Consider the following 26,100-nt stretch of genomic DNA (forward strand, 5'->3'; position numbering starts at 1 on the left):
AAATTCTTCTACCAGGAATTCCTCCTGTATCTGAGTGGCTGGGACCCATTCATTCTGTGACGGTGGAGCATCCTCCCATGCCATGAGGTACTCTAGGCCCCCCACCCCTCTTCATGAATCAAGGATGGCCGTGGCCTCATTGAGTTGCTCCCTGCCTCCCCTCTCCCCCCCTCCCTCGGGGGTTTGGTCGCTGTCTCGGAGCCTGCTGCTTTCCCTGTACGGCGACAGCAGCGATCTATGAAACACTGGATGCACCCTCATGTCCTCTGGCAGTGCCAGCCTGTATGTCACCGGGTTTACCTGCTGCGTGACCGTGAAGGGGCCCAACCTTCTGGGTGCCAGCTTCTTGCACCTCCCTCTGGTGGGAAGGCCCTCCGTGGACAACCAAACCTTGTCCCCCACCCTGATGACCTCCCCCGGTCGCCTGTGGCGATCTGCCCCCTTCTTGTACGCTTCCTTGGCCCTCTCCAAGTGTTCTCTGAGCTGCTGGTGCACCGTCTCCAGTTCCTCTGCTCAATCCTCTGCCTGTGGGCCCTCCTCCTCCTCCTCCCCCTCCCTCTCCAGGAAAGATCTGAGGTCGCGCCCGTAGTTGGCCTTAAAGGGCGACACCCCTGTGGAGACGTGCACCGCATTGTTGTAGGCAAATTCTGCCAGTGGCAGGCGATCCACCCAGTCCGTTTGCCTCTGGCTGACATAGCATCTCAGGTACTGCTGTAGAATGGCGTTGACCCTCTCCGCCTGTCCATTGGTCTGCGGGTGCTGAGCCGTCGACAAGCTAACCTCCACCTGCAGGAGGTTCATGAGCCGCCTCCAGAACCTGGAAACAAATTGGCGGCCTCTATCCGAAATAACTCTTAAAGGTAATCCATGCAATCTGAATACGTGGTCAACAAACAGTTTGGCTGTCTCTTCTGCAGAGACCGCCCTGGCACACGGTATAAAATGGCACATTTTGGACATAAGGTCCACCACCACCAACACTGCGGTCTTGCCCCTGGACGATGGCAGGTCTGTGATGAAGTCCATTGACACTACTTCCGACGGCCTGTGCGGGGTGGCTAATGGCTCCAGCAACCCTGCTGGTGCTGCTCTGACCACCTTTGCTCGTTGGCAGGTGTCACAGCCCCGTACATAGTCTCTAACATCTTCCCGCACCCCTGGCCACCAGAAATGTCTCATGACTAGGTGAGCGGTTTTGTCCCTTCCAAAATGACCCGCCGTTGGGTTGTCGTGCATCTGCTTGAGGACCTTACGTCTAAGCTGGGTGGTGGGCAGGTACAGTGCACCCTTGTAGAAAAGCAGCCCCCTGCGGTCTGTAAAGTCTTTTGCCTGCTCCCTCCCCCCTCTCAGTTCTCTGAAGATGCGGGTGGCAAATTCATCAGCTGCTGTCAGTGCTGCGAGTTCTGCCTCGCTCACCACTGCTGCTCCGCAGGACCATGCTGATGGGGGGGAAATGTGCCTGGGTGCTGGTGGCAACTCCTCCTCCATGTACTCTGGCTTGCGGGAGAGGGCATCCGCCCTGACATTCTGCTCCCCCGGGATGTAGTGGATGGAGAAGTTGAAGTTCGAGAAGAACTCTGCCCACCGTATCTGCCGCTGGTTGAGCACCCTGGCAGTTCTCCAGAACTCCAGGTTCTTGTGGTCTGTGCACACCTGGATGGGGTGCTTGGCGCCCACCAGGAAGTGTCGCCAGTGCTGGAACGCAGCGTGGATCGCGAGAAGTTCCCTATCAAACACTGTGTAGTTGCGTTCTGGCTGGGTCAGCTTCCTGGAGAAGAAGGCACAGGGTCTCCACTCTCTGTTGGCGTCCAGTTGCAACAGGATCGCTCCCAAAGCCCTGTCTGAAGCGTCTGTTTCCAGGCGTAGGGGCGCATCCTGCACCACGTGGAACAGGTGCTGGTCTGAAGCGAACACCCTCTTGAGGCTTTCGAACGCTGCTTGCGCCTCTGGTGTCCACCGGAACTTCTGCTTGCCTCTCAGGCAGTCGGTGATTGGAGCCGTGACACGAGAGAAGTTCTTGATGAACTTCCTGTAGAAGTTAGCGAAGCCTAGTAGGCGTTGGGCATCTTTGCGCGTCCTGGGGCTGTGCCAGTCCAGGATGGCCTGCACCTTGTCCTTGTCCATCGCCAGCCCCTTGTCTGACAGCTTGTAGCCCAGGAAGTCCACCTCTTTGGTGTGAAACTTGCACTTCTCCAGCTTCACATACAGGTGGTTCTCCTTCAGGCGCTGCAACACCTCCCTGACATCCTTCACATGCTGCACTGGGTCATTGGAATAGATAAGGATGTCATCTAGGAAGACCAAGCAGTTCTTGAAGAGGAGGGACCCCAGGACGTGGTGCATGAAGGCCTGGAAGCATGCTGAGCCCCCTTGCAACCCGAAGGGCATCACCAGATATTCAAAAGAGCCCAGAGGCGTGAACATCGTGGTTTTCCATTCATCGCCTTCCCGGATCCTGATCAAGTTGTACGCCCCCCTCAGGTCCAGCTTGGTGAAAATCTTGCCCCTGCGTGCCGCTGTCAGGAGATCATCCACTCTGGGCATGGGGAAAGCCACTGGCTCTGTCACTGAATTCAGTCGTCTAAAATCCACCACAAGACGGCGCTGTTGCGTGTCTTTCTTGTCCACCCAGAAGACCGGGCTGCCCCCTGCTGCCTTGCTTTCTCTGATGAACCCCCGCTTGAGGTTCTTGTCGATGAACGCGCGCAGATCCTCCAGTTCCTGATCTGACATGGCGTACAGCTTGGCTGGGGGTATAGTTGCCCCTGGCACCAGGTTGATCTGGCAGTCAAAAGGCCTGTGTGGGGGTAGGTGGTCGGACTCCGCTTCGCTGAAGACCTCCTGCAGGTCCCAGTACGGCTTGGGTATCGCCTCACCCCCTTTGACGTGCATGGTGGCCACCGTGGCTATCGGAGGCCCCTCCCCTGGTTGGTGCTGCATGCAATGTTCTAGACAAAAGTCCGACCCAAACGTGATGCATCTCTGGTGCCAACTGATGGAGGGGTCGTGGCGCGCCAGCCAGCTCATGCCCAAGACGATGGGGGGGGGGTCTGAGATGGTGGTGACGTTGAATGCCAGTGTCTCTGAGTGTCGGCCCACCGTCATCCTCATGGGGGGGGTTTGATGAGTGATGGCCCCCCCCCAGCAACTCCCTGCCGTCAATGGTGGCTACGTGCAGGGGAAAATCCAGCTGCAGAAGCTGGATCTGGTGCTCTTCTGCAAAGTTTCTCGAGAAGAAGTTCGCTGACGCCCCACTGTCAATTAACGCGAGGACCGTCAGGGGATAGCCATTTGGGAGCGTTAGCGTCACTTCTAGAACCACTCCTGCTCTGGGAGGGGTGGGCTGGCTCTGCTCCTCGCTGCGCGGGTGGGTGGGCTGGGGCTGTTGTCTGCTGACTGCGCCTGGCTGCTGCCCCTTGTCTCCTGCAGCCAGGCTTTCTCGTTTCCCTGCTGTGGTGCTGCATCAGTGGGGGAGTGCACCACCGTCCCCGCCTTTCCTTGCCACTCCCTGCGATGTGGGCAGTCTCTGACGAGATGCTGGGGGGAGTTGCAGAGAAAGCAATTCCCGCCCCTTCCCTCCTTGCGTCTTGGCGCCGCTGGGGTTTGAAAAGCCCGCGCGCGCGCGCGCTATCAATTTGCATGGGTTCCTGGTCTTGGCTGGCCCCAGGCGTGGCTTGGAAGGGCTGTTGGGGGAGTGGCTTCTCCTGCGACCGTGGGAACCAAGCCCGCTTTGCGCGCGTTACTTGCTTGTCGTTCCACCGGGATTCCTGTCTCACCCCCACCGCCAGAGCCGCTTTGCTCAGCTGATCCATATTACTGGGCTTTGGACCTCTCGAGAGCTCATCTTTCACATCCTCATGCAAACCCAAGTAGAACGTCGCTTGCATAGGAGGCGAGTTCAGTTCCCACCCCAGTCTGTGCACCAGCATGGTGAATTTCGCCCAATATTCGCGAACTGTCATTTTTCCTTGGCGTAAATTATGCAGTTCCTCCTTAGTCTGGTCCATATGGCTATCGGACGCATACATAGTTTTTAAAGCCTCTAGAAATAGTTTGACATTCTTCATGCAAGGATTTTTTGTTCCGATTAACGGTCTTAGCCACTCCCTGGCTGCCCCGGTAAGGTGCTCCACAATAAACGCTACCCTGTGCTCATCATCAGGGAACTCATCATGGTGCAGCTCAAGAGCATACACGATCTCAGTCTCAAAGCCATGATATTCCCTCGGGTCTCCATTGAACTTGCTTACTAGGGTCCCTGCTCTCCTTCCTGGCAGCACTTGGAGTTGGGGGGCCCTCCCACCTTGTTTTTCTCTGCATCCAGCTTGTTTTGGAGGTCTACCGCCACCGCCCTTAATTGCTGCTCTCTTTCCTGAAGTGCTCTCACCTGTTCCGCAAGTTGTAGCCGGTCGTCCTGGACCTTCTTGGTTTCTTCTTTAGCTGCCTTTAATTCCCCCTGCGCCTGCTGCGCCAGCTGCTGCAGGTCTTGCTGGGCTTTCTCCGCGATCTGCCGCCATTTCTCCGCCTCTGACACACTCATCCCGGCAACTCCAAAGTAGCCCAAAAAAAGATTCGGAGGTTGCTGTCACAGTGGCCGGAGCAGGCTACTTCAGAGTAACGACGCTACACAGCTCTGCATTTTATTCTTTTATTGGTGCTGCGTATTTACAGTGCTGAAGTCATTGCTATTTACACGGAGCGATGTGGTCATTCGGGTTCAGAACCTCCGAATGGCTTTTGGCGCGTCTTTCTCCAACACAAAAGCTTTGGCAGACCCATCCTCTTTCCTCTCCTCTTTCTGCGTAATTCCGGAGTTGGGGGGATGGGTCTCCCCCCCCTTATTTGCCCCTTCCTGTCCCACCTGGGACCCTGGCTCCTCTACCTTGCCTGAGCCTCGGACATGACTTCCTGCTTCCCCACTGGAATCGGAACTCTCTCTGCTTTCCCCTGTGCTCGGGGATGGGCTTGAACTCAGGAGGGGAGGGACTTCACGATATCCCCTGTCCCTCACAGGATGGGAGTGAGAAATTCAAACTAACTCATTGAAATTAGTCTACTTTGTCACAAATGTTACTTTCTCCACCCTTTTCAGTCCAAGGGTGGGGAAACTCCCCCACCCTTGCTGTTATGAGTTGCATGTCACTTTTTGGTGGAGACAGAGGTCATGATGAGTAGCAGCTATAGAGTCAAAAGCAAAAGTGTTCTGTCTTAACTAAAATGGAATGAAGATAGCCCTATTTCCATTCTCATCAAGGTTATCTCAAATTGGAATTCCCAATTCCATGCAAATTCTGATTCTGATTCTTACTAAGAAGTAAGCACCACAAGGCTGGATGTGGCGACTGTCAAATAACCTTACAGAGGATTTTACAAGACAAGAAAAATAAGGAGGAAGTAGGAAGGAAGGAACTCTGATGGGATGGAAGGGTGGGGCATCTTCAGGAGACATGAGGAACCACAGGAAATTAGGCCAAATCATTGAACCACAGGATGGCCACCTGTGATTTAGCCTTTAAGGGTAGCAATGTAGGCTGTCCAGTTCCTGGCCTCTAATATAAATGTATCTTAAAATTATTTTCATAGCATTTACTACATTTATATACCACTTTTTCCTCCAAGGAGCTGAAGGTGGTGTGTAAAGGTAAAGGGTAAAGGGACCTCTGACCGTTAGGTCCTGATTGGCAGAGGGTTGGCCTGGATGGCCCTTGTGGTCTCTTCCAATTCTATGATTCTATGACTCTGGGGTTGCGGTGCTCATTTGCTTTGCTGGCTGAGGGAGCCTACGTACAGCTTCTGGGTCATGTGGCCAGCATGACTAAGCCGCTTCTGGCGAACCAGAGCAGCGCATGGAAACGCCATTTACCTTCCCGCAGGAGCAGTATCTGTTTATCTACTTGCACTTTGATCTGCTTTTGAACTGCTAGGTTGGCAGGAGCAGGGACAAAGCAACGGGAGCTCACCCCATTGTGGGGATTCGAACCAGCGACCTTCTGATTGGCAGCTCACATTTATCCTCACAACAATACTTAATGGTAGGTTAGGCTGAGAGATGATGATCGGGCTAAGGTCGGTCAGTGGGCTAAGTGGGGATTTGAACCCTAGTCTCCCAGGTCATAGGTCCAACACTCTAACCATTACACCACACTGGCACACACTTAGAGTGGCTGGGGAAACCCAGCCAGATGGGTGGGGTATAAATAATAAATTATTAATAATAATAATAATTGGACCTTTTTCACACATGAATTGGAATAATATCCTTTGCTCATGAGAAACAAAGAAGAAAAACTTTGCTAAGGAAAAAGATGGCAATATACACCTGCATTATCTAGCATCTCTGATGTTATGCTTCTTTTTAACAGTCATCTTATAAATATTAATCAATCCTGGTATTTAGATTAGTTTTGAATTATGAAGTGTTGGTGGCACACTGCTAAAAATTTCTGTCCAATATAGCGTCAAAATTTTGTTTTGATGCAGCTGGAATTTTATTTTATTTTGTCAGGCGAGATGTTAGATAACATATGCTACACCACTGCACATCGTTGTGCTTTAAAGATGAAAGTATTTTTATGTAGGTCAGGTTGGGCTTCTCTGGAGAGCAAGAAAAAAATGTCGGGAAATGAAAGTAATATTAGGTTTTATTTAAGTGATCCAGCACACCCCAAAATTTCAATTACACAAAGGCTTCCGTTTTCTCTAGCCCTGTCCATCAATGTGATCTTCAGCCATTAACTTTGGCATAGGATAAGCCGAGCTGACTGGCTAGCATATTACTTGAGAGCTTTGGGGCCATATTCTGTCATGCAAATTATTAGGAAAGCCTCATGGGTAGATGTTGATCAAACTCCTTGCCAGTGTAAAGAAACTGGAAGTCAGTCAGCTCAAAATCAAAGCACCATCTATCTTCAAGCAGAGTGCACAAGTTCAAGCAGAGAAACCAGCTTATAGGGGTGGTCTCATGACTCCCGACCCTCTAGTAGGAGCTACAGAGGAAGCTCCTATCTCTCGTCTGTAATGTAACACTGTGAGGAACTTGCCCTTTCTTCTGATGCAGTAATGCTTTATCTTTGACAAGTGAGAGGAAAAAGCTGAAATGGGAGAGAGTGAAACGAAAGCATCTGTAGTACATTTTGCAGCCTCAATGGTGTCCTTGAAGTAGTCCCCCCCCCACACTTATTTATAAATATTTCTCTTTGCCTTTATAATAGGGTCTGCGATTCAGGGAGTGTAAGCCATGCTTGGTACCATTCCAGTCCAGAGGCTAGTTTGATGTTGTGGTGTTCAAACTATGCTTTGGGTAGAGCTGAGCATTCTGAAAATTTCTTTGACAACCATTTGTTGGGTAGATAGGGGAGAAATGACCTTCCCTGGGGGGAAAAACATGTTGGGGTGGGGAACATAAATTTAAGGTAATAAAATGAGCCCTGCTGGATGCAGCTAAAGGCCCATGTAGTCTAGCAGTCTATTCTCCCAGAGGCCTACAAAAAGCCTGAAAGCAGGACACTAGTGAGACTAGCATTTTGGGAAGAAAGTGCTGCCTCTAATACTACCTACCCCTAAGTTACGCACAACTTCCCACCAGCCACATTTCCTAGAATGCCTTGCAAGTAAAAACACAGCATGTCACATTGTGTGGCTCCCAAGACATTTCTGGAAGTGAATGGCTGCTAAATGACTGAGCATTTGCCTCTGGTGTGGGATGTATCACGTCTTCTGGATTGTGGCTACACCATGCATGCTCTGTGCCGATGACCCAAAATGCCACAGAAGGCAAATAAGAGCTGTGTGCTGTTAAGCTGTGCATGGCATAGTTCATAAATCTATTTTTGTAAAGTGGCTCAAACCAATCCAGCTGTCTTCCTTAGGATACTTTCACTTGCTCTAAAAATCAGCTGGCCCTCTAAAAAAAACCAACAGTATTACATTTTTTGGAAGGAATTAGAGAGACTGAAATGAGAGACATAAATCACATAGATTGTTGCTAATAAACTAATGGCATTGAGTGGAATGAAAATTGTATGATTATACAGACTCAGTATTCTATAAATATGTACAGCCTACGCTGAGAAGGAGGAGCACATCTGTCTCATATTTTATCGGCTTCTAAAGTGGCTCAGATGTGTCTGGAGGGTGCTGCTCTTGCTACCAACAAAACTTTAATTAAAAGAGGGCGATGAATCTTATCCAAGGTTCATTTGTTCAGCAAAACTTTAAAATATTTAAACAATTTTACACTATCATTTTATAGTACTTAACACTCAGCATTGTTTATGTCCTTTCTCTTATTTATCTTTTCCACAGGCTTCTAAGGTAGTCGGTTTTTACTTCTGTCACAACACTTGAAGTCATGGACATCCAATGAAGCTGAATGTTGCAAGATTCAGGACAGAGAAGCACCTGACCAAGTACCCTGCTCCCTACCTTGCTTGCACAGGAGCACAAATTTGGGTCCACTGGTGAGGTGGGGACTTTCATTCACAGAAAGGCAACTCCAGATTCAACACAGTGCTTTTGATAAACACATTGATAGTTGCTCTATTGGCAAAGATCTAATATGATTTTACTCTTATGTTGTTGTTGTTTAGTCGTTTAGTCGTGTCCGACTCTTCGTGACCCCATGGACCAGAGCACGCCAGGCACGCCAGGCCACTTATATCAAGGTATAAAAAGTTTGATGGGAAAATGCTAAACACTTTTATTACAATTATGCAGTAATGGACTGGAAAAAAATATCCAGAAAGCTTTTGAACAGGAACCAAAAGCACAAATTAACCAGTCTCTCTGACATGCTGAGACAGCACCAAGGTTTCAAATACTTTTCTTCTGTATTACAGCATGGTAAAAAAATTAAGAGAGTTATTGATTGATAATCTTATTAACTTAAAACGTATTATTTTTCATAGTGGTAAAGCAATCAATGTTTGTACTCCTGCCAAGGGAAAGCTATTTATTGATCAATTAAGGAGTGATATTGGGCTTATTACATAAATTAGAAGACCGTAGCCAAGATTCAATATAGTTTTTGATGAACAGTAAACCAGTAAAGAAATCTGTTCTCTTATCTGTTTGATTATTAATTAATTGAAGCTGAGGAAGAGGTCGTATATTCAAGATATGTAAAGTATCTACTCAACAATATATTATTTTCATCCAATACATTTGTACCTTGGTTCTCGAACAGAATGCATTCTGGGAGTCCATTTGACTCCCGGAACTGTTCAAAAACCAAGACGCAGCTTCCGATTGGCTGCAGGAGTGCTGGATGTTCGGCTTCCGAAAATCATTCGAAAACCAGAACACTCACTTCCGGGTTTCAATTGTTCGGGAGCCGATTTGTTCCGGCACCAAGGTGTTTGAGATCCAAGGTATGACTGTATCTGATTTTTGAGACTCAGAATCCAATCTTTTTGTGTGTTTCCAATGACTTCATCATCTATTACATTTTCCTCATCTAAAATCTGCTAGTTGGTTCCCAATGGTTTCTTACCCTGACTCCAAGTTCTACGTTTTCACCTCCATAGACCTCCATGCCTTCATCTAGCAGACCAATCTCTTGGAAATATTCTCTGTCTACTATGAAGCATCCAATTAGTGCAGGGCTCCTAGACAGAAAGAAAACAAAAAACAAAACAGCAGCAAATATTAAAACACTGGAATTTAGTCAGTTGAGTGAATTTCAGGTATGCCTCATCTAAGGTAAATTCCCCAACCATAAAATTTGTGTGTCTTATTCAGTCCCACCTCCTACAGTGGGATAAATTAACAAAGATTTGGCTTTCACTCAGAAATAAGCTGAATTTACTTCTGGACTGGACCAAAGCCGACCAAAGCCGTGAGCAACTTATTCATCTCTGATACCGGCAGGAACCTGGTATTTTGGTGCTATTATTGAAGCATCCACACTAAGGTATTAATTGTAGCCCCTCAAGTAACCAATACATTCCTTGATTACACTGCTGTCCTGTTTATCCTCAGAGAACCTCAAAATAGTTTACATGGACCTCTGACGATGTCTCCTATAAATAGTGTCCATAACTACTAAAATAAAATGCATTGCAAACTTTTTGCAGTCATTAAGACTCCATGTAGAACTGGGCTGCTCAAATGGGTTTCTTTAGCCCAGTTAAGATTACATTTGTGGAGATATCAATGCATGAATGGAGGCAAGCAGCATTGTACCCATCGGCAGCTTTTAGTAAATGCATGGATGGGACAGGGACAGCCAACCATGATGTTTTGTTATCCCCACATATGTTAGCTGCACAGGGCTACTGTGTGATAGATACTGGTGTTGCCACTGTTTCAGAGAACATTTTTTAATGCTTGTCTGAAGTGTGGCTCGCTCCATTGCTCATTGGACTCAGCCGCGCAGTTCAATGTAATGACTCCAAATACTGCCATGCAACAAGGGGAGGAAATGTTCAGGAAGACCTAGGCATTGCATCTTTTGGCCTCTTGTCCAGCTAGTCTTCAATGGCATTTCAACTGGTTGAGATTCAGCCATATTTATAAAATTTATAAATATTATAAAAGTATTTATAAAATGGCTGAGAATGGAATAATTAATCTGTCTTTAGCCCTACTCTTGTTTTGTCATGCAGGCTGGCAAATAGAAAAATGTCACTTGTCCCATTATGTGAGCAAAAGAAGTGCACTGGGGACAACAGGATGCTAATTAAAGGGGACAGGGGGTTGTTATAGAACAGGATACACCATTTTGCATTCATCAAGGCAATGATAATCAAGCTGTGATAAACCGAGGCATCTGCTCCTGATGTGATCATAAAAATTCTTTAAAAAATTTTTAAGATGTGATCATAAAAATTCTTTAAAAAAATCACACCCCTGAAATCTCCCTTCTCTGCTTGTACAGATCAACATCTATGTGCTGATAACGAAGTGTCAGTTTAGAACTAGGGGAAGCTGTTCCTTGCGAACTTCATGATGAAGAAAATGCCAATCATTCCTCATTATGTTGCATCAAGACATCAGTGCTATGCATGGGGGTGGAGGGTGGGGAACGAAAGTACAGTCTTCACAGCATGGCAGATTTCCCAAATATATCCTCAAGAGAAACAGGCTTGCTTCTGCTGCAAACCTGTATATTTTAGCCTTTTTTACAACCAGCCATGGCCTTCCATTACAGTGTGCCAATGACTGTATGAATAGTGACAGCAGCTCTGTAATTTGTCATGGTTACATAAAAACAGTATTTTATTGGAACTGAAAATGTCCTGCTGTGGGTGGGCTGTTGGGCACAGGGGTTTAACCAAATGACTCCCAAATCCACCTGCATAATTTGTTTTGTTTTGTTTGTTTTTAATCTATAAAGAAGCCTGATGGATCAGACCAAGAGCCTACCTAGTCCTGCACCCTGCACTGGGTCTACCAATACTAGATGCCTACAAGAGCCCCTCAAGCAGGACATGAAGGCAGTAGCTCTCTCTTGAGGCTGTTTCTCAGCACGACTCACTTTTACATGATTTACCTTATAGGAGCAGTTGTGTTTTCCAACTTCCACCATGACTTTGGTGGGTTTAAATATCGGCACCATAATTCCCAATCAAACCCTTGTGCAGACAGAGGATACTCTTCAATTTCAAAATTGTCATATTTGATGTTATCAAATGATGGCGAAATGACTCTTTTTCTGTTTTCCTTGATTCTGGTTAGTACCGGTTCAGCCCTAAGTGGGGGAAAGAAGAAAACCAGATTGTTCCAAGAGTTATAATCATCAGCTTAATTTCTATTTTCTTCCTTCATTTTATTTTAAATTACTATACGACTTAGTATATTAAAAAAATTCTCTAAGCGGTTTACCCCCCCCCAAAAAAAAACCTGAAGCAGCAACCGCCAACTTTAACAAAATATTACTGTACAAGAATGCACAGTTCCATATAAAGATGTTCCATTAATGCAAAGTTTTAAATAAATAAAAATCTACAGCAATTCATTTTCCTTCTGACACACCATTCCTCTCAGCTTCCTGGTTCTCACCAAGGGTCCAAACTCTCAGCTCACCCACAAAAGTCTCACAACAAGAAAAGTTCCTAGAAACACCCTGGTATCTCACTCTAGACTTTCTTTTTTATGGAGAGGACAAGGTGGATGGTATTTCTTTAGGCTGTCCACAGCTGTGTTCCATTCAGCTGCACTTTCCACACCCAGTTCCAGGTGCAGCAGGTTTGTTGAGATCAAGAGGATGGGGAAAGGAGCCCCTCCCACTCATAGCTCTTCCTTCTCCCTCTCTTCTCTCCTCCTACTCTGAACTTCTACGGATGTCAGTGGGATCCTTTAACTTCACTTAAGATCTTTAGAGCTCCTACACACAACAGTTTTACCATTTAGCATGTTTCCCTGATACTTTCTTGCCTCAGTGATAAGAAGAGATTAGGACTTTCATATTGGTGACAATTATCCTTTGGTACCAAACTAAGAAGGTAGCTTCCAGTGTCAAACAATCAAGGATATCAGCAAGAACAGAGCTGTCCTAAGATTAAAGACATCTACCCTATCAAAGAGTCTTCTTCTATCGAGATTGAAATCAGAAAACAAAACATAATCTTAATTTAGCATCTCAGTAATTGGCCAGGTGAGGCGGCCAAATAATTAGAAGCAGTTGACATTACAGTATTTCCAGCACTGGTTATTTATTTTATTTTATTTTTTGCCCAGGCATTTTAAATGGTTATGTTTACTATGCATTGTAGTTTGAAAGTTTTATTGATGCTAATTTGTTGTGAATGTTGATTCTTGCTTCCATTTTGTTGCATCTGGCATGAGCAGTTTTATGCATGCCCATTGTACACCACCTGGAATATGTTTGGATGAAGACTGGTCTAGATAGATTTAAATAAATTAATAAGCAGGCACTATCAGACACTGAAGATATGAAATACCGAACAGCAAACTTCAGCAAATCCCCAGCAGCAAAGGAATATTACTTATTATGTAACGGGGTTTTCCTGAAGCATGAATCTTTGCCATACCCTATAATTAAAGCCACTAACGAGTAGAATAGGTAATTACATTGGACAGTGCCTTGCAAAAAAAACCCCAAAAAAACCATTCCAGAAAAGTTATGCCCTGTGATCTGTGGCTAATTCCCTGAAAGCATAAGGTATATCCTTCTGTGAAGAAGCATGTGGGAAGCAACCACTGATAAAACCAACAGCCATTTCCAGGATCTTCATAGCTATAGTTGTGATGCGGCAATCACAGAAGCTGTGGCCTCTGATATCTATGACTATCTGCACGGCACGATAGGTTCATTCATGTGAGCACAATCGAAATGGCTGGGTTAGTGCTTGGGTTGAAAAATAGTTATTGCCCTCCATCATGAGGAAATGGCACTTAAAACGTACTCGCAGGCCTTTCTCAGCCAGCTAGGGATTCTTAAGAAAAATGTTGTCAGCTAATGGATGATATGGTCTCATTTGTTCTGAAACAGATTATAACCCCCCCCTCCCCAATTATAGTAAGAATCGGTTAAGCCCTGCAATGATTCTCTTAGGAGGAGAACTATTTGTCCCTGACCTGCTGCTTTCTCCATTTATAACACACCCCATGGCTTAACATATCACAGTTTGCTATTGGAAAGTTGTGATGATTTCCAGATTTTAATAATTACTAATTTGGCAGCTTTTAAAAAAATGTTGAATTAGTTTCACAGTGGAATAATTATCAGAATCCTTCTTGAAGAGATTAATTGCAGTTTTAGCTGGAACAGCACTGATTATGAACCACTGTTGCCCCCATTTCCTTTTTTTTTTATACTAACAATTCTGGGCATTCCCAGAATTCCACATGTAAATATGTGGCAATGTGCTCCAACACAGGTTCCTTCTTCTGATATTTACTTCTCCGTGCCACAAGGCGTATTTGGGGTTACACGCACTGAGAGGTAAATATTAGAGTCTGGGTTGTGCAGAGCTTATCTTCAGCTGGAGGTGGAGGAACCAGCCCATCAATCTTGGTCTGCAACCAAGTTCTAGGTAACTATAGCAGGGGTGGATGGTTTAATGGGACACTGGTGCTTCCCTGACCTTCAGTCAAATGCACCACTGCTGCTTACAAAGAAAGAGAGGGGTGAAGTGACAGTGGCAATGTTGGTGTGGTGCAAACACACCAGCAGAGCCAATCCAGTGCTACCACTGGTGCATCTTCATTTTCCTGGGGCTCCATGAAATAACAACTCCACAAAACCTTGCCACAGCACCCTGATCTCATGTGGGTGATCACATGGCACTCAATACCTGACCTGAGCCACAGTGAAAATTGCATGGTTTCGGCCATAAAGCCACAAAGCAGAAAGGGGAATTTAAACTCAGTCCCCCAACTTTAAAAATAAAAACCCAAAGCATTGTCTAATCGGGTGAAATGGGTTTCAGTCACCAAACAGAAAATTATTGATTTGAGTCATTATCGGAATCCACTTTCCATTTGAACACCCGTTATTGTCTAAAGAAATGCCCATACTGATTTACTGATGGAATTGCATTTTAAAATTTACAGCTAAGCCCAATGCTTTCCAAGTTTTGCATCTTAGAAAGCTATAATTAACTTTAATCATAAACCAAGCAATAAGATGGGTCTGTTGCATCTTAACTGGATATTTCTGCATGTGCTTTATGAATAGATTGCTTAGGGACACCTTCTACCCCTGGCACAAACAAATGAAGAAAAAGTAGGAGGCTGAAGACTTTAAGATCGTTCAACTTAGAACTAAACATTTTAGCTGCCATCCAGCAATCAAGCCCTGCACATACCATGGGAATAGGGAATGCTCCATTTTCTCATAGTTATGCATGTAATAACAAAAAATGGGTGTACAGTGGCACCCTGGGTTACAAATGCTTCAGGTTACAAACTCTGCTAACCCAGAAATAGTACCTCAGGTAGAGAACTTTGCTTCAGGATGAGAACAGAAATCGTGCTCCGGCGGTGCGGCGGCGGCAGCAGGAGGCCCCATTAGCTAAAGTGGTGCTTCAGGTTAAGAATAGTTTCAGGTTAAGAACGGACCCCCGGAACGAATTAAGTTCTTAACCAGAGGTACCACTGCAGGTTGCAAAAACCTTCTTACTAGTAACCCCAGCCAATGTTGTGCTTATTGCTGAGGTAAGCAAGGTCTCCAATTTTAATTAACTATAGTCTCTGGTATATTTGGAAGGGGGGGATGCAGCAAGATGGTTCTATGAATGCAGAATCAACTGCACCAGTTATGTCACTGGTGCCACTGATGAACATTATGCCCATTAGGCACATGGCACAGCCTTGGAGAAAGGTGAAGAGTGGTACTAGAGTGTGCCGTTCCTTGTTCCTATTTTAAGAACAGAACCAAGACAAGATGCACAACAAAAGCTCAGGTCTGAATGACCCATAAATGCCAAACAACTTACTTTCCTGGCCTTTAGATTTATGGCACAGTGGCAAGATAATGCCAAGGAAGCTTATATTCAAGAAAGCTTATATATTTTGTGTTCCCTTTGTAATCTGGTTTGCGAGTATGTTTGTTTAGAAGGCTATTTACTGTAAGGATTGGATCAGCAGAGTAGAAAGATGGAACAGGGCATACTGCTGTTCAATAGTATAAAGCAGCAGGGACTAGGATCAAAAGGAACAGGTGGTAATACAGAGTCCTATCTACTGTATCCACCTTAACAACTCTTGTTTCAGCCAACCTGCATACCCCACCTCAATTTTCTTTTGTTGGAATTATCTGTTCAGAAAATGGATTGAGCTTATCTATCCAAAATTCTTTCCCTATTCATATCTCTGGAGGACTTCTGTCCCTGTTCCTTTTGTGTATATAGATAAGATCCCTCCACTGACATTATCTGACCACACAGGAATATTAAGACTACAGATGCCTTCATCTTTAAAAGATTTCAACAGTAAGGCCTCAAAGTTCAAGGCCATGTTTTACAACCCCCTTAAATGTTTTTAGACACTGACTACATTATGAACCACTTGGCTAAAAATCCGCCCCCCTCCTTATACTCAGGGGAACGAAAGTAAACTGAACAGATAACTGAGCATGTTACCTTTCTAAATGCAGGAATTATATGTGAAAAGTGAGATAAATTGCTGTGTGTACCAAAACGATGCTAGTTGCTGGCTCACTATTTCTGCAGAGCACCACCACTGTAATGGGACAATGCTGAATTCAATATAGATAACTTGCCTGTAACTGATGTTCTTCAGGTGATGACATGTGGGGATCTTCACCTCCACAGAGCAGCACTTTATAAACTTCTAGAGCTTTACATTCTGGGCCTTGTCCTCAAGCAGAGAAGCCCCATGTGCTATTCCTGGCTTGAGGGCAGAAAGAGCACCTTTCCCCCCCCTCGGTTCCTTTTTGACTGCCACTTTAGCAGAATGTAGCGAAATCTCATTCCCTGAGTTTTATCCTTCAGCATCTCTATTTTTACCTTTCCTCACATATTCTTCTTAAAAACATGATTTTAAAAAGCTAAACACTTTATTTGTATTTCTCCTCAGCTTTTCATCTTCCACCCTTTTCACCCCTCCAGATGACATAGAAATCAACCTCCATAGAATACAATTATATGGCACAGAGGTAGTCACTTTAAAAGGTGTCAGATTTGTGCCTCCAACCTTTCAGGCTCTGAAGATTGTGACTTTTATGTCTTCTGCCTAGGTGAAGCCCAATCAAACAGAATCCACCTTACTCTTTTTATCAGGAATTATATACAAGGGTAAGAACAAATAAGAATAGTGACACTACCAAGACAGAGACTTTCTAAGTCATTAGCATGCATTCATTTTATTTTATCAACCAAATAATAATATTTCAATGTTCTGAACCAAGCTATTCAAACTAGTTATATATTAATAACTGTCTATATGTGACTTATTAAAGTGCTGTATGTAATGCTGAGTCCAGAGAAGCCAATGAAGCTCCAGCTATTGGCTTTAACAGCCCGATGGTCTGCCTGTTACATCAGGGACTTGCATTACATCTTACCAGCCTGGCTGTTTTCATGCAAGTGTCAGTGCACAGGTACATCTCAATTATTCTTCTGTGAGGGGACAGTTATTATATCCTTAATCCCTCTCTTGCTCATATTGTTTGCTGTTATCTGCAGGCCTGAGTGACTGGCTGCTGCCTTGGCACCATCTAAAACAACAACAGGTTAAGCCTAACATGCTGCCAACCAATCAGGTGTCAAGGCAGTCAGCTTGATGATGTCACAGTACTACACAGCCAGTGGCATTTGGCTAGATGACAATGTAACAAAGCCAATTCTGAGAGAGGGCAGGATCCTATATGTTCATTTTGAATGGACTAATAGTTTCCCCACTGTTCAAAGTCCTCCAAAAATCAATGGAATAGGGGTAGTTTTCACACATGTGTGCTCAGATTTAATCCAAGTACATTTTAATTGCATTCATTAACTCACTGAAAGCAATGGCCAAACTCCTGTGGAATTTAAAGGATGATGAAGACTTCATTTGTTGCCACTTAACAAATTTTTAATCAGTGGCTACATATTTAATACAGCATTAGAGGATCCCTCCATTAACTCCTCTATAGAACTTTTCTGAACATGCGCAAACAAACTCTACCAAATGACATAGACCAGAAGCAGCAAGGCACATACCATCCCACGTTGAATTCTACATGTGCATCAAAGAGTGCAACTACAGGAGCCGTGGCTGCCCTCCAGCCACTAACACGAGAGCGAATCAGCCCCTCTTGCTTGCTGTGTCGAACCACCTTGATGAACCCAGACTTCCGTGTGTTCACCTCATCAACATATTCTGTTAGCTTCTCTTTGAGTTCTTCTGTACAAGGAATACAAAGGAGGTTAGGAACATCTGTCCGACTTCTGAGATGTGCTCATCTAGATCAGATCATAAACAACTTATAGGTAGGGCTATTTGTGTGTATGATATAAAGGGAGAGGGGTGAACGGGGCCTTGAAAACTGCAGGTTTCCCTTGCATTGAATAAACACCAACAGTTTTGCAAAACACAAGAATACAGGAGAAGACATTTGAAGTTACTACATAAGCAGTTTATGTTGAAATGGCCTGTGGTAAAAAGCCAGAGGTGTACATAAAGGGAAAGAAATGGGAGCTAGCTTCCTTGTTGGAACCCAGTCTTGTTACAAAAATCTCTGCAGTAAATGATTGAGCTGCACAGTGGAAGTTTGGCCATTTGCTTCAGTGGGATGTGAACCACATTGTTTCCTTAATGCTGTTCTTAGATAAATCTTAGCAATATTATCACCCTTTTCCAGAATATTCTTGCTGATATACTTGCTAGAGTAAGCCTCAGAAGAATATCACAGCTCTGATATCCTACTGGTGCAAGTATGTATCTGTACACAGCCGTGTATAAATGTACTTACAGGACTTTGTGTTCTTGTTCAAAAACCTACTCATGGGAGAAATTACTGTCTATTTATAACTCACTTAAAGTCTTAAAGTAAATGTTGTGTTGTTTTCTTGGTTTCCCCCCCATAACCAACAAGCAATTGCCCTTTCCTAAGAAAATAGGGCCTGGGCACAAGCACTCCTGCATGCGTACCATAGTACTGCACAGTTATTTCAAAATCAAGGAGGAATGGTTGTACTTAATGGATGCATGTGCGTGAGAATTAACAATACATTTAAACATTATGCCAAATGACTGGTGGTAGGGCAGGCCTGAGGCAGAGGCATAGCTACTGCATATTAAGTATACTCAGTTTTCTGAACATGAAACAGACAGCTCATATAAATATGCTGCTTTGTGATGAAACTTATAAAAAGGTGGATTTCAGGCATTTTAGATTCATCAGTGAAGTGTGTAGGGTCACCACTAGGAAATACTGTACATATTAACCACAGATGAATTATTGAGCTTTCTAAATCAATGATCAGAAAGGAGACTACAGTGAATAGACTACATGCTTCAAATGCTGGGATTCAGTTTGCAAATCATGGTTTGCATGGAACCAGTATTGCAACTGCACTGAGGGCTCACCCAGACTTCCAAGTGATTTGCGGATTGATGTCCGATTCAGCAGTAAACAGCAGGCTTTCCCAGGGAAAGCATCAGCATAGCTCCCCCTCCCCCAAAAAAACCCCACCGCTCAGACCCCTGCCTGGAAAGCACAGACTTGTATCTAAAAATCATGGTGCAAGGAGAAGTCTGGATGAGCCCTGAGCCAGGATGACAAATGAAATAGTTCTAAATAACTTTTTGTGTTAAGATTTTTATTAAAAAATTTCATTATACGGTAAGATATAGAAAACTAATGGAAACAAAAGCATCTACAAAAAATACAAATAGAATACAGTCTCATCTCTTAAAGGTTGTTCTTAACCCACTAGCCCAGGCCTAGGCAAACTTGGCCCTCCAGATGTTTTGGGACTACAATTCCCATCATCCCTGACCACTGGTCCTGTTAGCTAGGGATCATAGAATCATAGAATCATAGAGTTGGAAGAGACCACAAGGGCCATCCAGTCCAACCCCCTGCCAAGCAGGAAACACCATCAAAGCATTCCTGACAGATGGCTGTCAAGCCTCTGCTTAAAGACCTCCAAAGAAGGAGACTCCACCACACTCCTTGGCAGCAAATTCCACTGCCGAACAGCTCTTACTGTCAGGAAGTTCTTCCTAATGTTTAGGTGGAATTTTCTTTCTTGTAGTTTGAATCCGTTGCTCCGTGTCCGCTTCTCTGGAGCAGCAGAAAACAACCTTTCTCCCTCCTTTATATGACATCCTTTTATATATTTGAACATGGTTATCATATCACCCCTTAACCTTCTCTTCTCCAGGCTAAACATACCCAGCTCCCTAAGCTGTTCCTCATAAGGCATCGTTTCCAGGCCTTTGACCATTTTGGTTGCCCTCTTCTGGACACGTTCCAGCTTATCAGTATCCTTCTTGAACTGTGGTGCCCAGAACTGGACACAATACTCCAGGTGAGGTCTGACCAGAGCAGAATACAGTGGTACTATTACTTCCCTTGATCTAGATGCTATACTCCTATTGATGCAGCCCAGAATTGCATTGGCTTTTTTAGCTGCTGCATCACACTGCTGACTCATGTCAAGTTTGTGGTCAACCAAAACTCCTAGATCCTTTTCACATGTACTGCTCTCAAGCCAGGTGTCTCCCATCCTGTATTTGTGCCTTTCATTTTTTTTGCCCAAGTGTAGTACTTTACATTTCTCCTTGTTAAAATTCATCTTGTTTGCTTTGGCCCAGTTGTCTAATCTGTTAAGGTCATTCTGAAGTGTGATCCTGTCCTCTGGGGTGTTAGCCACCCCTCCCAACTTGGTGTCATCTGCAAACTTGCTCAGGATTCCCTCAAGCCCATCATCCAAGTCATTGATAAAGATGTTGAACAAGACTGGGCCCAAGACAGAACCCTGTGGCACCCCACTAGTCACTACTCTCCAGGATGAGGAGGAGCCATTGATGAGCACCCTTTGGGTTCGGTCAGTAATCCAGCTACAAATCCACTGAATGGTAGCATTGTCTAGCCCACATTTTACCAGCTTCTTTACAAGAATATCATGGGGCACCTTGTCAAAGGCCTTGCTGAAATCAAGATAGGCTACATCCACAGCATTCCCTTCATCTACCAGGCTTGTAATTCTGTCAAAAAATGAGATCAGATTAGTCTGACATGACTTATTTTTCAGGAACCCATGCTGACTTTTAGATGATGATGGGAGTTGTAGGCCAAAAACATCTGGAGGGCCGAGTTTGCCTATGCCTGCAATAGCCCCTCTTAGCTCTCACTGAGGATCTTTCTTTCCTTTCTCCTCCTAGCCTCTCGCCCTAGGAGACCAGCATTTCCTTGCCTCTCACACCCAGGTCCCTCCACCAGCCATCCAGCCCCCCCCCCATGGGTGCACCCTAGCAGAAGACGCCTAAGGAGAAAGAGAAGAGCAGGGGAAGGGGAGAGAAAGAAAGAGAAGGAAGCTGGAAGAGAAATGAAAGAGAAAGAAGAAAAAAGGGGGGAAGAAACAATAAAGAAAAACTAAAAGGACTTCCTCAGTGAGAGCAGATTTCCCATCTGCTAGTTACATTTTTAAAAATGTTAAATAATAAATAAATAATAAATTAAAAATGTTATTAAAATGTTACTTAAGACATTCAGTCCATGATAACACCCATCTTCTCCACTTTCTGTTAAATGATATCTCCTGCAAGTCCAAGAGGGGTTCCCAAATTATTATTATTAGTAAATCTCAACCATGTTTTTCTTCAATATCAACTTTATCACATTCCGTTAATTAAATCCCTCTGGAGTCTAAATATTAGTACATAAATTCCAAGTAAATGACTACGTGAACCAATTTACTTTTCCAAATGAATATTAACGTGACTGAGAAAAAGAGCCGGCAGTTAAGGTATATCATCACCATTTCTTTTTAAGACAGGGGTGGGGGAATTGTCCTGTGACATTTTCAAAATAAACAATGGGATGAATGGAAACAAAGGGAGGAAATGAAATATTTATGCCCCTTCACATGTGCCTTCTCTCTGCTCTGACAACACATTCCATCTCTGTGCTGAAAAGATTCTGTTGCTTTGGGGTTGTGGCTTTCTCTCTCTCTCAGTTAAACAAAGCACACACTTTGTAGGGATGAGCCAAAGCGAGAGGAATATTTTGCAAACATTTTCTTCGTCTGCACAACAGGTACCCTTTGGGCAAGTTTTCACGAGTTATGAAAGGCGTGGAAAGATTTTGCACAGTGGGTGAGTGCCCCTGATACCTATTTGTGCAGATACCTCACCCAGTATCTAGCATTCAGGAGATACAGTAATAATTTAGTCGATGACCCCAACTGACTGCAGGTTCAGCACCATTTCCCCATCCGTTTATTGAGAAATTACCATGATGTAAGAAAACACATGAAAGGAGGGCAGTTGTGTGTGTGTGTGTGTGTGTGTGTGTGTGTGTGTGTGTGTGTGTACCACGAGAGTGCACTAGTGGGGTGAGTGTAGGTTAGCTATCTGAAGCAGGAAATGTCCTGTGTTTGTGAAGACTTCCTGTGGATTTGCAAACCCTCACTGTCCACCTGCTATTTCTAACGTAATGTATTTTCTCTTTCACAAAATTGTGGCGTATGTGTGTGTTTTTAAGTGTCTTTGTATCAAAATATCCATATACCCTCCATTTAGTGTAATGTTTAAGCATTTAGCTACGTATGCAGCATTTCTATGCCAAGTCAAATGCATAATGGGAAAGCATTACTGGAAAACACAGCACACTACCTCAAGGACTTAAAGATCAATACCTCCAACAGAATCATTACCCAGTATTTGTTCAGCCTCCATTCAAGGACAGTTTTGTTTATATTTTATCACTTGTACCGTAAATGCTTCTCCACTATCAATTTGTCTTAAATATTTAAACCAAACCTTCCCAATATTGAGGTGACATGAGAATAAATCTGGGTCTGGGCACAGCTGGTTTTATTTCACACACACACACCTCATTCTCTATGTAAGTGACCCTTGCCAAGGCCCAAAGACCCACACTTAAAGGTAAAGGTACCCCTGACTGTTAAGTCCAGTCGCAGATGACTCTGGGGTTGCGGCGCGCATCTCGCTCTATAAGCCGAGTGAGCCAACATTTGTCCGCAGACAGCTTCCGGGTCATGTGGCCAGCATGACTAAGCCGCTTCTGGCGAACCAGAGCAGCGCATGGAAATGCCTTTTACCTTCCTGCCGTAACGGTAGCTATTTATCTACTTGCACTTTGACGTGCTTTCGAACTGCTAGGTGGGCAGGAGCTGGGACCGAACAACAGGAGCTTACCCCGTCACGGGAATTTGTCTAAAGTTAAATTTTGTACCATGCAGATTTTAAGAGGCAATCAATCATTTTAAGAACATTCTTGTCTGTTGAACACACCATAACAAACAGGTTTGCGTCTTTGGCACTCGAACATAGTACATGTAGACCAATTCAATTTACAATAACAGACACTTGAGTGTGTATACAGACAAATATGCTCCTGTAGCATAATCACACATGGACAAAGGCAGACTCACCCACCTTAAATCCACCCTTGGTCTTCAGCCTTGCGTGGCTCTGATAGACATAGTAACAGAATTTAAGCATAGGTAAAGTGCTGGGAGATTGGATCTGGTGCAGGTATTACTCTTGTGTTAATAAAGTGATCATAGCACAAATGACCTAAGATCTTTCACAGAGTGGTAAAGAAAAGTTGGAATGGGTTATCTCTTCACACAACATTGAGATGCTCATTGCTCATTCGGTGATGTGGCGCTCTAGCAGCTTTTGCCTGAGAACTGGTCTTATTCATCAGGCGCTTAAAGAGCAAGCCATTGACTTTTGTCCTTAGGCCTTATCTTGTCAAGATTGTTAAAGTACAAATCTGACATAAATGGGAGCTTTTCACCCAGGATCATGGCTGGATTGGGTAGATGCTCAAAGTCACCTTCTGCGTTGTGCGTACTTTTATAAATTCCTCCCCCTGCTACCCAAATAGAATGCATTTCTTGACAGAAACATATCATCCTGACCTTTCTGATGCACGCACCATGCTGCCAGAGCCTTAAAGCAACAAAGCTTTCTTGTAGAATACAAAGAATTTCAAGTGTGAAATTTGTCATACTTCTCATATAGATCAGCTCTGCTGAAACATAAAATGGCTTTGAATCTAATTGCCTTTGACAGTTTCAGAGTACAGTAACAAAGTGTGCTAGAGGACAGGGATTCATCCCTAGCAAATCGTTCTTACAATTGCCAATACCTTGGGAAGCTGCCTGATAGCAAGCCAGACCACAGGCTTACCAGACTTGGAAATGTGTGTACTGACTGGTAGCGGCTCCCTCGGATTTCAGGCACAAGTCTCTCCCAGGGAGACTCCAGGGACTGAACCTGGGCCTTCTGCATGAAAAGCATAGACTCCCCCCACTGACCTATGGTTTGTACATGATACTTAGTGCTTTTTTTCTTTTAAAAAATGTTTAGGGGTACTCTCATTTTGACTCAAGAAAATCACCATTTTATAGTTCAAATTGGGAAAAATAAATACAGTAAACGGACAGAAGTACAAAGATTCACAAAATGTTTAGGGGTATGCATATCCCCACACCACCCCCAGAAAAAAGCACTGGTTCTACTCCCCTTTCCACCTCTGTAAAAAATTCAATACAGTTTACAAGATTTTTTTGGGGGGGGGGATTCAAAGCACACTTCTTCATTGTTAGTTGGGGAAGGAAGTAGTTGCCTATATTCCACCTGCAACTCATGGAGTTATTTGCTTTATAGTTATTTTATATTATATTTGATAGTTATTTTGCCTCCCACCTCCAGGTACTTTAAAAGCCAAGCGCCTGGAAAGGGCACAGGCCTTTGGCTTGTTTACAGGGTAAGAACCCCAAGTGTGTTCTTGGTCTGTGGCCATTACCTTAGGCCTCTGTGAGGGGAGGAAGAGCATATCACATTGAGTGAGGGAAGACGTTCACTTGGTTTTCCATATACAAAAGAGATGTAACCTAGAAAATGATTGCAGCTTAAGCTGAGCTATGTAATTACCCACCCACCCAAATGATTTTTAAGTCTCCAAGATACTTTGTGCATTTCCCAAGCTAGCCCACAAGCCAGAGGCCAGGAAGTCTTCTAACCCTTGGAAGCAAGGACAGCCGTTCCAACCCCAGCAATGATCTGAAGCTTGGGCAGAGTCAGTTCATCTCTCTCTGCAAGACCTCCTCACAGGTCATGCAGTTGGTAAAAGTAAGGAAGGTTTACAAAAGGTATTTAAAAATACCCTACCTATATTTTAGTTGCCTGGTTACCCCAGACTTAGTCAGACAAGTTCCAAGGATTGGACAACTATTGCAAAAAAAAAGAATTGCATAGCTGCTTTGCTCCAAAACTTTGGAGCTTCCCTAAGCCTGTAGGATAGATTGACGGCCACACCGCTCAAATTCATAACAATTTATCTCAACTCTCATTACATCAACTTGCATCATTTCCAGTTGGCATCATGACCTAATTGCTTTGGGTCTTAAACAGATGCATGGTAAATGAATAAATGAATTAATCTACTATATATTTTGGAGGGTTATTTGTCTGGCTACTATACATTTGGACACATCTGAAGATATCCTAACTACATTTGCCTGAGATCAAGGAGCATGTTTTCATCTATGTTTCAAGAAAATTAGATGGCAGCTGGAGCCTTTCAAAACTGCACAGATTTTAAGCAAATTTTGTACGGTGGTTCTTGAGGTCGATGCACAGGTTTGGATCTAATTTGATGCCATTTTGAATCAATATTGCAGACTGGACTTTTCAAAATTGCACTGATTTTAACCAATTCAAAACTGCATTCATTTTTAGTTTCTTAGAATTCCCAAGCAACCCTGGGTACAAGGCTGGTAGTACGGTCTACATGGAAAACACAGACATGGAGTAATAGGAGAACAAAGTTGAGTGTTGCATCTCTGTTCAGGAAGAGAGTCTCAAAGGAGAAAAGCTGAAAATAGATCATTGTCCAATGATTAGCTGCTGCCTTTCATTCATGACTGTCTTACACTTGGTAAAATATAGCACTCGCTTGCTCATTCTCAATTTCTCATTATCTTATGGTTGAATATACTCAACCTAATTCATTCAGTCCTGCATTCTCAACCGAATACAACATTAGTTCTAATATTGGCACTGTTACTATTTAATCAGTGAACTAGACTTCTGCAGAACACAACAGGAATACAATCTAATCAAATTCCTTGATGCCCAATACATTCTGTGGCCATTCACATTGCGAGAACAGCTTTATTTTTACATGTGATGTCTCACATTTCTTTTTCAAGGCAAGATGACTCAAACTGCAAAAGGATCACCTTCTCTATTCAATGAACAAAGAACCCTGGTGCTTGCTGCAAATGAGACTTTCCACAACATCACATATCATATCACTTACTGCATGAGTTGTAATATGAATTTGTAGCAGCAGCTTCTTACACTTTGGCGCGTCTTAGGCTTGAGGTTCTTAGGATTGAATTATGATCACAAAAAGCATATAAAGAGCTTCTGCCTGTTATTTTGGCTATCCCATACTTGGGCAGGTGAGCTCGAGGGTTGCAT

General features: G+C 44.1%; 1 protein-coding gene across 1 annotated transcript in view; it reads right to left on the reverse strand.

Moving 5' to 3' along the window:
• The window catches only part of GALNT18 (polypeptide N-acetylgalactosaminyltransferase 18), a 271,487-nt gene that overhangs the window by 66,135 nt on the left and 179,252 nt on the right, over positions 1 to 26,100 (reverse strand). Inside the window, exons 4-6 of the mRNA XM_035119072.3 lie at positions 17,628 to 17,811; positions 11,492 to 11,689; positions 9,491 to 9,605 (exon numbers count right to left, since the gene is read on the reverse strand). Of these exons, the coding sequence (XP_034974963.3) occupies positions 9,491 to 9,605; positions 11,492 to 11,689; positions 17,628 to 17,811 (497 nt within the window). The remainder of the gene's footprint in view (positions 1 to 9,490; positions 9,606 to 11,491; positions 11,690 to 17,627; positions 17,812 to 26,100) is intronic.

The sequence above is a fragment of the Zootoca vivipara genome, chromosome 1, assembly GCF_965207765.1.
Source record: "Zootoca vivipara chromosome 1, rZooViv2.hap1.1, whole genome shotgun sequence".
Lineage (NCBI taxonomy): Eukaryota > Metazoa > Chordata > Lepidosauria > Squamata > Lacertidae > Zootoca > Zootoca vivipara.